This window comes from Engystomops pustulosus, chromosome 6 (genome assembly GCF_040894005.1).
Source record: "Engystomops pustulosus chromosome 6, aEngPut4.maternal, whole genome shotgun sequence".
NCBI classification, from domain to species: domain Eukaryota; kingdom Metazoa; phylum Chordata; class Amphibia; order Anura; family Leptodactylidae; genus Engystomops; species Engystomops pustulosus.
In genome coordinates, this window is record NC_092416.1 from 156,085,251 (window position 1) to 156,099,090 (window position 13,840).

At 42.2% G+C, this 13,840-nt stretch overlaps 1 protein-coding gene across 3 annotated transcripts in view; it reads right to left on the reverse strand.

The window, feature by feature from the left end:
• Window positions 1–13,840, reverse strand: part of SEPTIN9 (septin 9) — a 143,159-nt gene that overhangs the window by 68,985 nt on the left and 60,334 nt on the right. Inside the window, exon 1 of one of the 3 annotated variants that reach the window (XM_072111988.1) lies at window positions 10,097–10,422. The exons of the other annotated variants lie outside the window; for them this stretch is intronic. Coding sequence (XP_071968089.1) covers window positions 10,097–10,151 — 55 coding nt within the window. The 5' untranslated portion in view covers window positions 10,152–10,422. Of the gene's footprint in view, window positions 1–10,096; window positions 10,423–13,840 lie in introns of those variants that run through there. 3 annotated transcript variants of the gene reach the window in all.

Sequence of the window (13,840 nt, forward strand, 5' to 3'; positions counted from 1 at the left end):
TCATGGAAACATAGGTAGGGTATTCCTAATGATGGAATAACTTTCCAACCTGTAGGATGTCAGGATGCATGCTCAGTTAGTGAGAACGGGACCCCCGTTAGTGTGGACGGAAGGGGCCTGTTCTCGGGATCTGTAGAGATCCTAGCAGTTCAGTCCTAGCAGATCTGATTGTTATCCTGAAGCTGTAATTGCCCATTGTAATTCCCCTTTGATGGGCGAACAGCCAACAGCTTCCAGTTCTGTGTAGCGATCAGGAAACGGCAGGTGTCGCCCGCTCACCTAGTAATGGATAATAATATGAGCGATTTGGGCGCTAACCTAGGGTCCAATCCTTCTAGGGGGCCCATGACCACCCACACCACCCATCAAATTCTATACTGAGAAGGACCTTCACCCATGAAATCCTCAGACAATTGATCCTGCTCTCAATAAACATGTACACAAGAGCCACTTCAGGACCTTTAAAGGGCACCTACCACCACAAATCTACCATAAAGGTAGATTGGGTGATAGGTGGATCAATGGGACGTGAGGATAGCCCTTTTAAGGGCTAATCCTCACGTCCCTGCACTTTTTTGATAACTTTTATTAGATATTTATTCAAATTTACTTATGCGGCTACTGGGACGTGGAGTAGCCGCATATGAGATTACACGAGGCGGCTACTCCACGCCCCGGTAGCCACTTTACCCCTCCTACTCACCCATCTTCAGCGCGCAGCTCCGCGCAGCTCCGCGTAGCTGCGCGCCCTCGTCCGGCGATCCTGCCGTCTGCGCATGCGCAGAAGAGCAGGCCCGCGCCTGCACGGTCACTGCTCCGAAACAGACGCGGGCCTGCTCTTCTGCGCATGCGCAGACGGCAGGATCGCCGGACGAGGGCGCGCAGCTACGCGGAGCTGCGCGCCGAAGATGGGTGAGTAGGAGGGGTAAAGTGGCTACCGGGGCGTGGAGTAGCCGCCTCGTGTAATCTCAGATGCGGCTACTCCACACCCCAGTAGCCGCATAAGTAAATTTGAATATATATCTAATAAAAGTTATCAAAAAAGTGCAGGGACGTGAGGATTAGCCCTTAAAAGGGCTATCCTCACGTCCCATTGATCCACCTACCACCCAATCTACCTTTATAGGTAGATTTGTGGTGGTAGGTTCCCTTTAATAGTAGATGTTGACGAATCATAGATGGTTCAAATGTTTCTAATTTCAACCATTCTGGTTAGCCAGAAAAAATAAAAAACTCTAGCAACAATCTTTCAATTCAATAGAAATTTTAGGAAATTTTTTTGGGAAATCACCATTGGACATCCTGTGTAACTAGAATTAGATGTTTCTCTACCCAATCAGGTAGTGTAGGAAACACTATTGACAAGCTTGAGGAACATTTAGGACCCACCAATATGGAGACAGCCCAATGTAGATCCTGATGAGGAACATAAAGAGAAGAACTTGAGGAAAATAAAGACGTACTTAATTATCGCTCCATCAGATCTTTGTATCTGGACATCTTTAATCAATTTACACTTCATAGCCTCCATTACGGCTGAAAGGACAGCCAATAGAAATACTCATGCTCCATGCTCCTTGATCTAGATGTATCACTGGCAAGCATCAAATCTGAGGCAGAAAGAACTGTTCATACCTTATTTGAAGTACATGATCTGGAAACTATTTGGAAAAATCAATACCAGTGTTACGATGATACTTCATGGTCTGGTCTACCGAAATGAAGGAGCCAATTACTGTATTAAGGAGTACACAGACAGACTGGGTTCCTTACTCCAGACAGATACATGTATGACGTATGACTCCTTAGGGGTGTAGCTTAGCTTCAGAGAGGACAGGGTTTAGGATGTACCACAATTTGCTGCAGAGTAAACCAATATACAGTACATATTGAAAGCTTAGCCAAACGATTTTGAAAATGAGGCAATTTTAGGCTTGTGTATACTATATAATAGTGTCTGAGTTTTAGACAGTTTTAGTTTGTCTTCCCTATCATGTTATGGACATGTAGTGGATTGAACTTAGGACTTCTTATGGTGACTGTAATATCTGTGCCTGGTCATCCTCTGTCACTAAACTATGGCTGAGGATGCGCTGATAAGTGTCATTTTGTAACTTTCTGTCCTTGCTAGTCTGAACACTGGTTTACTTCTTTCCTAGTAGCCTTGATTGATTTTCACCACAACTATCTGACTCTTGTGAACTCTGCTTGGGTTTAATAAGAGGTAATCTGCTATGAAGGACAGAATCTCTCCCCACTGTCATTGCTGTCCAGATTTAATCCAATCATCTTCTCGACCAGGACTCTGGCATCTCTTAAAGGTTTTGTGGACCATTGCTCTGGGCTTGTTATAGTCTCTCACTGAGCTTGCTAGCGCTCATTAGGTCTTCTGTTTTCTGTTGTTATCTTTGACCCTTTGACTGATTCTCTGACCTGTGACCATTTTACCTTGTGATTTTGTACTGTGTTGTCCACTTGTATTATATTTGTACTTTTGTGGAGGAAAGGAATGTTATCCAGTTATCTTCTACCTCTTAGGGTAGGTATGGCAATTAGGCAGGAAGATGGTTTAGCCTCAAGGCACACTGGGAGATTGATCAGAAGTGTCTAATAGCAGAACTGTTCTAGCTGTTCATGGCAACTAACCAGAGCTCAGCTTCCATTTTCCCACAGCTGTTTATAAAATGAAAGCTGATCTCTGATTGGTTTCCATTGGGCAACTAGAACAGTTTTGCCTCAGACACTTCTGTTTCATCTTCCTCAGTATCTTTGTAATTCAGGGTCAGGGAATGGACCAATGAAACAGTGACCTTCTACATTTGTTATATATTTTGGAAGTACCACCTACTAATAGGGATCTCTATACACATTACTGTGAAGGATCAAGCATTTTGGGTTAAGACATGTCTGATACTTTGTTGTTATGGGAGAAAAGCTGAAGGGGTCTGCCAGTGGTGGTTCATGGTGGAGTCAAAAGGACAAGCTGTAAGCTGAACCAGCGTCGGGCCAACACATACATAGCACATAACTTGATCTACTATTAGAATCAATGGTTATGTTTGAGTGGCGCGAGGGTCAAGAATCTAATTTCCCCCATTAAGAGTGAAATTGAGCATGTATGTACACAGATGGGCTGCGGCAACAGATGTGGGATAAAGCAAATGCTTAAATGAAGTGTATTAGGGCTTTAATGTACAAATGTGTTCCTTGGCATGGGTCTTTGTTTTGCTGTTTGGTTCCTTTTATTTGCAGGAGATGACATTACTCTGAATAATTTCATTGTGAACCAAAAAAAGTTTTTCCATTTTAACTTTCTTTTTGCATCAAAACATTGAGATTCTTTACTTCCCCGCCCTGTTATATAATCTGCAACCCTTCCGAAAAGTAGAAGGTTCTGGAACCTGGCCGGAATCTGTAATGGTCCCACACCTTCTATATGCCTTGTATGGTGACTTCTTATGTGGCAGGGGGGTATTTGGACCCTTCAAGAATTATTAGCTGTATTTTTGGCTTTATATACTGGACTGGTATCGGTTAAATATGAAAACATGGAAAAAGATCCATTATAACAGTGCAGTCACTATGCGACTGTAAATGTCTATACATAGAGAATTCTTGGCCTTCATGTCAATCCCACAATAATAAATTCCCTTATCAGTGACCAGATGCTGCACGGTCTTCCTATGATAACTGTACAATGAGGGTGGGGATTCGGGAGGTATCCTGTCACTTCCCCCTTCCAACTTTTCAATGGGTAGGACAAACACAGAGACGTACTTGTGCTTGGCTATGTAACACCATAAAACTTCTCACAGAGTCTAGGAAATGTAGGGCCTGGAGGCTTGCGCGTATAAATTTGGAATAGAAAGTAAGTGAACCCTTTGGGATTGCCTGGATTTTTGCCTTAAATACGGATATAATGTGATCTTATAGAGAAACACAATGGGGGAGATTTATCAGAAGCGTTTGAGGTCAAACTGTTCTAGTTGTCCATGGAAACCAATCAGAGCTCAGCTTTAATACTTCCACAGCTGTTTATAAAATGAAAGCTAAGCTCTGGTTGGTTGGTATGGGCAACTAGAACATTTCTGCTTTTAGACACTTCTGAATAAATCTCTCCCTATGTAACTATACTAATAATACACAGACAGTTGTACCATAAACCTCTTTCATCATAGTATATAAGACTGGGTAAAAGACGCAAGTACCTGATGTTTAGGGTCTCAAAACTTTTTAACCTCACCTGTTGTGGTGGTCACTTTCCTGAGATTCCAAGTAGTAATCAGACCCCCAGGGCATGCGTATACTGATAACTTTGGCGCATGCACTGTGTATTGCGCCAGGTTCCCAGCAGACTCTTGTCATGAGTCCCTTTACTACCTGAAATATTGGTAGGTAAATTGGTAGGTAAGGTAAATCACAGGTAACCCTAAATCTCAACTTCTTAATCTAAGCATGCTGGTCGGTCAGGTGCCCCAACTACCTACAAACCCAGTCATAACTTTTGGTAGTCCCTACCATGATCAGTGCTACTAGTGGGTTTTATAAATAATATTGGCATAAAAATAAAAAAAAGTTAAAAAAAAACATACTGAAAATTGGTCCCCGACCTCCCATAATGTTCATGGTTACTGTGTTTCAAACAGGTTGTGCAGGATGGAAAAAACAATGAAAGAGAACTCCTATTGTCACTTCCTGCACCGCTGGTGGAAATCCCATCTTGTTGTGAAGGGTGATGAGGTTAGGATGATGATGGACACATAAAAGTGAGGGATGGAGATGGGGTGGGGGTGATTTGACACAACATGACCTCCCTTTCAAAGCAGAATTCTTCTTGGAGTGTAAATAGGGGAAAACATTTTGTGCTGCACCTAACTGCTTCTCCATAAATTCCAGTAATAGCTCCAGATTTTAGGAACATTTGTGCTACTGACTAAGCGGGAACTAGTTGACCAGTGGGTGGTCCTACTCAGTGATTTACAGCTACTTCTTTGCACATTCATATAGTACACTATCAGTCACAGTTATACCACCAACTTATGAACTTTTAAACTCAAAAAGAGTCTATATATAACTAAATTGATTAAAATTTGTATATAATTCGATTCCCGAAAACAATATATGAACCTGCACAACTTCTCCTGCTCTATAACATGCTGCCTGCAGATAGGACACTATGTACAATCTGCTAAGCTTCTCTTGCTCTACCACATTCTGCCTACAGATAGGACACTATGTACAATCTGCTCAGCTCCTCCTGCGCTATAACATGCTGCCTAGGACACTATGTACAATCTGCTCAGCTCCTCCTGCTCTATAACATGCTGCCGGCAGATTGGACACTATGTATAATCTGCTCAGCTCCTCCTGCTCTATAACATGCTGCCTGCAGATAGGACACTATGTACAATTTGCTAAGCTCCTCCAGCACTATAATATGCTGCCTGCAGATTGGACACTATATACAATCTGCTCAGCTCCTCCTTCTCTATAACCTTCTTCCTCCTTCTGCTATATAACATTTTTGTACAATATATGGTTCTTCAGGTGTTGCAAAACTCCCAGCAAGCCCTGACGGCCATTGACTGAGTTATAGTAGTACAACATCTGGAAAGTCACAGGTTGGAGATTACGGTCTTGGACGGGTCAAAAAAGGAATTCTGGTACCTCTAACTTTTACTCCGTCCAGTAAGTTCACCTGGTGGAAAATGTCCTTAGCCACAGGCTATGTCCTGAACACCTGGGCATGACCAGTCCTACATACTGCGACTTACCTTCCAGGCACTATAATACTGTACTACTATGTACAGCGTCCTGGAGGTCAGGTTAACATTTCATCTAATGACGCTGGAGAACACCACTACAAGTGATACAGTGTCATAGAGCAATGTTTGACTTAGCACGGTAAATGATTTATAACAAGTGTGTCACAAGCTTCAGAGAAGGAAAGCAATGCCCCAAGGCTAAGGAAGTCGGGGGTGTAGTCATGGTCGAGCCTCCTGGTGGTGATGGCTCACAAGGATCTAAATGCTTGGGGCTAACATAGACTGGCCGTGCATATGGAGGCAATGAAACACATAAAAGAAATGTCTTCTACTGAGCTCAAGGATATGAAGTTTTAGATGGTTGATATACTGTATACACTAGCAAATATTCCTTAAGAATAATATCTTATAAAAACACCTTTAGGCTAAGTTTAAAGCCTTGTTGGAAGCTCCATGAGGAGCCTTCAACATAGATTCTATCAATAAACTTCAAAAGACATCTTACGTGGAGGACTTTGTCATGTGGTGAGAAGATGAATGACAGACCAAAAACCCAACAGACATCATTATAATCAATGGGATCTTTTGGGCTCTCCTGGTTTCTATAAATATGTGGGCGTCCAATCATTCAATCTTCCAAAAGTTGGAAAACTATACTTTCTCTACTTAAAAAAGCAAAAAAACTTGATAGACCCAAATCGAATAGATCTGTTAGGAGATCCATCAAGTCTTTTGGAAACACAAGGGTCCGATGTCATTAGACCTTATAAAAATGGTAAAACACACTTGTTATATAAGATGTTTATAGAAAGAGCCCTGAAGAATTGCAGTTACACCCAGGGTTGGAACGAGATCATGTGCTTCAAGTGCAGCGCTCCCAGACCACAGAGCGGTGATACCGCCATTCCTTCCTAGCGCTGAACGCCTGCATAGCAGCTCGACTCCCTCCTGTACACCACAGATTGTGTCTGACGAAGGTCAATGTTTGACCGAAACGTTACACTCACCTGTGTGAAAAATAAACACTATTGATTTAAAGATTACAATCAGTGTGACTGGATTCCATATCAGATGTATTGATGGGATTGGGTCCCTATCCAGAGCACCTGAACAAGCTATTTTTAAGGTGTGCGGTACGACTCCTTTACACTTCAAGTGCAAGTGTCTTCACAAAGATTTCTAACTTTTAATTACACTATTCCCACATGTATGGCAGCGTGTCATGGCCTCTGGATAACCTGCATGGAGTATTGTAAGACGAGCCTATGATTCCAAGCCAATGAATTGGATAGCTATGCTAAATGCATTGTGGGTGCAATAGATCTCATACTGGAGACTTCACGTATGATAACAGTGAAACTTGGCTTAGTCTTGATGATGTGGACCACATATGAAACTAAATTTGCAGAAGGCACTGGTTAAAAGCCACCGATGGAGCTGATGTAGAGGAGCAAGCTTTTCACACCTTTTACAAGATCAGGTCTTTAAGTTTTTGGAGTTGAATGTTTCTTCAAATGTGGCTCTCACATCCGAAAGACCGCAATGGATACATGAAGTTCTAATTTTGTAATGCACTTGCAACAAAGTCCATCTATCATGGAGAGACATATGGTGCTGTAATGGTTGGAATTTATATGATTCTATGGATGAAAAGCAGATTGCACAATCTACAGATCCTATCACCAACACCAAACAGTATGATGCCATACACCTGCTGGGGCATTATTCTCTCATGGATATTTGGAAAGACTCAAATATGGATTTCTAAGATGTAGCCGGCCATAGTCCTACCACATCAATTTTAAGGATGTTGATTTGACAGAAGATGCTTAAGGAACTTAAATTTTCCAAAACATAGGTCTTCAGGTACCATGCACACCTCAGGAGCTAGAAGTTTGTAATTGATAGCAGAAGCAGAAGTATAGGGGTGTAGAGGTAGATTAGAAATATATCCAGGGAGCTTCCAGTAACTTCTGGTTGGAGGCCTTTCAGCTGATAACTTTAGTAATATGAAGATGACAATGTCTATTCTTTAGTGATGGGCGTTGTAGGACTTTTCAAATGTTTCTTTCACCATATGATGAAGGGTCACTCCTTGGATGAAACACAACATTCAATTTGACCTCCATTAAGTATAGATCATAATGGTTAATATCTTCTGGATTAAGTGTTGGTTTAGGGTGGCCACTGCCCCCTGCCCATGAACCTATAGTGAAACCTAAACATAACCAGTAGGAGACATGTATGGGACAATAAAAGTTATTACTGTCATTTTTCCTTTTGTGTTTTGGCCTGGAAGTGTTAATGTTTTGGCGGGACACTATAGGACCCTCAGGAATGTCTCTTTTGGCCTGGGTGTTTTGACTAAACCTGTCAAGGTAACACCAACTTCAATCATTGTAAGGAATTTCCCATTGGAAACTGAAGAAGGTCATTGTCTACCCCACACTTTTGACACTCAGCTTCCATTCATGTGATTCAATACGGAAGATAAACCTTACATCAGATATCAGCCTTTAAGATGCATTTCTTATGTCCATATAAGAAACCAAAGGAAGAATAATTTGCAGAGTGATCTCAGGTAATCTAAGTTCACATATCCATGAGGGGCTCTTATTCTGCTCTGTAAAAAAAACGGAAGCTCCTAGCGGAAGTGATAAAAGGCATCCAACAGGGTTCAAAAGACCCCATTGACTAGGATGAGGTCATTTTAGGCTTCTGTTAGAGTGTCATGTAATTTCAAGGACTAAAGAGTTTGAGGTACCTTCAAAGTCTAAGAAAGAGGGATTGAGAGACAAAATCAAGCTGTGCTCCAAGATTAGAGTTCCAGAGTGGAGAGGGGACTCTCGACACCCTCACTGATAAACAGGCCTCTCCTATGCATTTAATTGCCCCTTCAAGCTGCGTATTGGCAAACAGAGCAAGTGTCAGACCTCCACCAACGCAATATCAAGGGTCTATGCTGAATTTGGAAAATGTCTTTAATGCTAAGTTCTGATTTTCATGTGTTGGATATTTCAGCTTTTGAAGCAGTAGATTTGATAAAATGATTTCCTTCTTTTGCACCTGTGTCAAGGCTTCCCTGGTCTCACTGCTGGTCCCTGAACTTCTGGTGTCATTGATATTGTGTCAACACATGTGACTAATGCAGCCTACGATTGGCTGTAGTGGCCATCTGTCACTATGACACATCAGGGGGCCCAGGGAAGAAATTGTGGATTTTAAATAACACACTTCAAGCCAATTTCCATGCAGAAAATCTCACTTGATGCTGTATTCTACTGCAAATTTGGACTGACCTTACTCTTTCGTTTCGTATCGTTTTTTCTATTTGACACATTTGTTTACCATGAATTCAACATGGTACTAGTAAATCAGCCAAGAACTTAGTCTTTATGGTACCAGCTGTGTTATTGACAGTAGAACATCCTAACGTGCCGATTGGCATCATGGTCCCTCCAAATAGTTGACCATATGTGGGACCTCCACCAAACTAACACAGTGTGGCGCACAATTCCCTAAATAAAGTGATGCCGGGTATTCCTTCAGCCCAGACTAATATGGAAATGTAGAAGGATTTCAAGCTGCTGCTCCACCTTTCAGCCTTGTCACTTTTTGGATAGGACATGCTCAGCTGCTGACCCCATCCGACATACAGACTGAAACATGAGAGGCGCAGGCTTTCTTTCAGCTGGAGAAAATACCACTGACTACTACAAAGGACCAGCAACATTTTAATATGGAGAAGGCCCCTTGAGGAGATCACATGAAATCCTAAGGTGCCATCTGGAGCATAAGCCATGGAGACATCATCAGCCATCCTGATGGCTCTTCACAGATACAGAACTACAAGTTTCGTGTTGTCCTCTATTCGGAGTATGAAGACTGATGGTGAACAAAGACAGATTTGTGAATGGTCTCCATCTGTCAGTGATTCCCTAGCAGTCTGCTGGGAGTTGGAATACTTGCCTCATTGATAGAGACTGTCTCTCTATGTAACTCTCTGTGTCATGGATAGAACTGCGTATTTTCCTCCTCCATACAGATGTGCTGCGGTGAAACCTCTATTCTATTCTATGTCTCACACGTCCTCCCCCTCTCCGTGACTCACCGCTATTTTCTGCTCTTTCTGAGTAATTTGCAGCCAGCTCTCCCTTACCCTCCATCCACCATTACCTGTTTCTATGCATTTCTCAGACCCCTATATACGTTCTTCCAGCCTATAAATATCCATCCTTCCATCTTATCTCTTACATCATGCATCCTTCTCCTCTCCCCTCACACCATACATTAGCCAGACATGAAAAATGAGAAAGCTTGTATTTACCTACCTTCAAAATCGGATATGATACCTTCCAGGTGCGCGTTTACTGTAGGATCCGACATATTTGGGATCGTCCGCAATTCCAGAATCTGCCTGGATCCTTAGCGGTGATTTGATTCCCCCCCAACTCTAAACAACAAATCCCAAATTTGGAAAAAATGGGCTCACATCAGAAGCTGCCGCCAAGTAAGGGGGAAGGAGGAGAGGGAGGGGGAAGGATTCTCCTGTTATGACTGCGATTCTAAACTTTTTCCCTTTAATGCGTGTGGGGTTTTGTCTCTCACTCTCTCCCTAACTTGAATCCGAGGAGAGAACACAGCCCCTAAAGGCTGATTTGAATCAATGGTGCAAAGGCGGCCCTAAACTCCACCCCTGTCACACACACACGGACACACTTACACACTCACCCCGCTCGCAGCACATCTCACATTCCCTCAGCTTCCCAGCTGCACCGAGGTGGCTTGTGGCAACCGCCTGTAACCCTTTACAAGCCACCTACCACATACTCCACTGCTGATCCCTCACGTAACATTCCACATCTCACATATTTACATTATGGGTATTAATCAAGAATTTACTAATTTTATAATATTTTTATATTATAATATTTGTATATTATATTTTAGAAACTAGTATCCCCTTTGTGGATAAGCCACACCCAATTGTCTAGAAATAGAATTCAGTCAGAATTCTTTTTGAGAATGCATTCTTCTGATGAAAATAAAAATAAACAATATCTGACATTTTGCGAGATTTCGAGATTATTTTATGGCTTCATCAACTGTGCATCTGGTGACCTGTAACCCTAAATCTCATCCAACATGATATATCACTTACTTAGTGTAGCTCTTCTACATTTATCTAACTATCTATCTATCTATCCATCCATCTATCATTTATATATGTATATATATCTATGTACATAAACATACAGTTCTTCACTAATACACGCATATGTATACACTCACACACATACATTCATATAGAGCATATACACAGTATATATATATATATATATATATATATATATATATATATATATATACACACACACACATACAGTGTCATATGCAGATGTACAGCATATATACACACATACGGTATATACGCACCATACACAATATACACAAACAGCATATACACATAACAGATACACGCACATACTAAGTATGTATACATCACATATATGTTATATATACATATTATGCTGTACAATGTGCAGCATAGTATGTATATAATGGGGCACATCCTACATTCTTTAGTGTCACCTTAGATAATGGGGCCCCCTGACACTGCAGGCCCCATAGTGGCTGCTATTGCTGTAGTTACGCCCTTAATTGCATATCTATCTATCTATCTATCTATCTATCTATCTATCTATCTATCTATCTATCTCATATCTATCTCATATCTATCTATCTATCTATCTATCTATCTCATATCTCTATTTATCTATCATTATCATTTCACTATGTAATCTATTATAAATGAATAATATCTAAGCATTATTGCCTGTATCTAGATTCCACATTATCACAGATCTCACGCTACATTTTCTCACTCCCCATAATTGGTTAATTTCCCTCTGACAACATTTCCACCGCTGTCATTGATGTTTTTCCGAAATTCCATTTCCTTCCCTAATTCCACGAGTTGTAGCGCTCCCAGTATCTCTTTCTGCTTCCTCAGCATTGAAAAGAGGGTGGTTCAGCAGTCGAGGGGTTACAGTGATGGCGTCACCATATCCTGGAGCTGGATTGATAGGCAGCAGGAACTCCCGAAATATCAAGCAAAAGGAAAGGCCAGCTGTCAACAGGAAGCCAGCCACTCACAGGGGGGTACCGGCTCTGACATATGTTCTGTGGCCCGGCTTGTGGGCAGTAAATGTGCCCGGCTTGTGCTGTGACAGGAGCCCAAAGTATGATCCCATTGTGTCCTTGCTTGTATTTGTCGCTCCTTCTACTACTTCTACTATGTATATATTTACAGGACTTTTATGTGGGGACTACATTGGCGCTCCGTCATAGGGAGATAATTATAAGCAGGGCATTGGCTTGGAGTGCACAGAAGTAGGTGACAGGGAAAGCTATGAAAAAACTCAGAAACGCTTTACGTTAACAAATAAAAGTAACCAATGTTGATGTCTTGCCCTCAAAAATATACAAGTAACCGAAGAAAACGTTCATCAGTCACTTAAAGCACGATTATGTATAGTAGGAGAACCCCAATAACGGAGTTTAATATGGGCAATTTCGGTAGCAGCATGAAGCCCAAAGCGTTAAGGGGACCCACCAAGTTTAAAGTAAATATACCATCATTATCACGCATGGATAAACCAGGAACACTTACTCATACATCATCCAGGTACGGTGACTGTGGTAATCTTCTTATATTTCTTATCATGGCCTCCTTCCTTCTAAAATCAACTTTCAAAATTATGCTTATGAGCCAAACGGACTCCTGGGCGTTACCAGAGGCCCTCTGTGTTGCAGATGCACTGGCTGTTACACTGTGCACTTCCCCCTTCCACTGTGAACAGAAACTTCTTATGCTGCAGTGAGATTACTGTGTGAGGGAGGAGGTCTGAGAGAGCAGAGGGGGATGGGAAAACAGTGTAACAGGCTGTGAAGCAGCAGCACAGAGGGTTTCTTCTCCCCCCCCCCCCTCCCCTGAGAACTTTAGGCTAAATAGCATAATTGTAAAAGTAGATTTTAGAAGGAAGGAGGCCATGGATAACAAATATAAGAAGATTACTACAGTCATGGTGCCTGGGTCTATGAGTAAGTGTCCTTGGTTTGTCGCAATGGATTTCCTTTAATACTGTCCTGATGATAAGGAGAATGTCATCCAGCCCTAAAATCCTTATACATGGGTGCTGGCTCCCTATTCTGTACACATGTATACAAGAGCCCTTCCAGGACCTTTGAAGATCCTCGAAAGGTGCTCAAACTGCAAAACTGAAAGACAACAGAAGAGATCCCCTAATTGGTTCTGATACCATATGTAAGCAGTAAATAAAAAAAAATTGCTCCACAATTTGCATACAGGCCAGGGCCCAAGTATAACGTAATCCACCCTGGAGAACCCCATTAGGTGCCTGCATGAGGCTTGATGTTTACTATGTCTAAAACTGTCGGGTGGTCAGACAAGACTTAAAGGAAACCTACCACTTGTAGTGGCAGGTTTCCGATGGCAATACCGAGCACCAGCTCAGGGTGAGCTGGTGCCGGAGCTTATTTTAGTTAGTGTTTTAAACCGCGGTATCGCGGTTTAAAACACTTTTTAAACGTTGTAGCCGGCGCAGGCAGGTACACACTCGGCGCTTACCGTGCACGCGGCTACATAGGAAGTGAATAAGAGCCGCACGCACGGTAAGCGCCGAGCGCGTACCTGCCTGCGGCGGCTATAACGTTTAAAAAGTGTTTTAAACCGCGATACCGCGGTTTAAAACACTAACTAAAATAAGCTCCGGCACCAGCTCACCCTGAGCTGGTGCTCGGTATTGCCATCGGAAACCTGCCACTTCAAGTGGTAGGTTTCCTTTAATGGGGTAAATTTATCACGGCTTGTACAACTGCCCCCCTATTCCTATCTTTCTGCTTATAAAGGACACAAGCCCCTGACATGTCATTGTTACATCATCAATGATTGATGGGTTGAGGGTATGAATACTAATAAAACTGGCTTACAAGAGCTGAGCTGTGTTCCTTGGCTTCTGTTTGGCTGAACCTGTGCAGGATATTTGTCATAC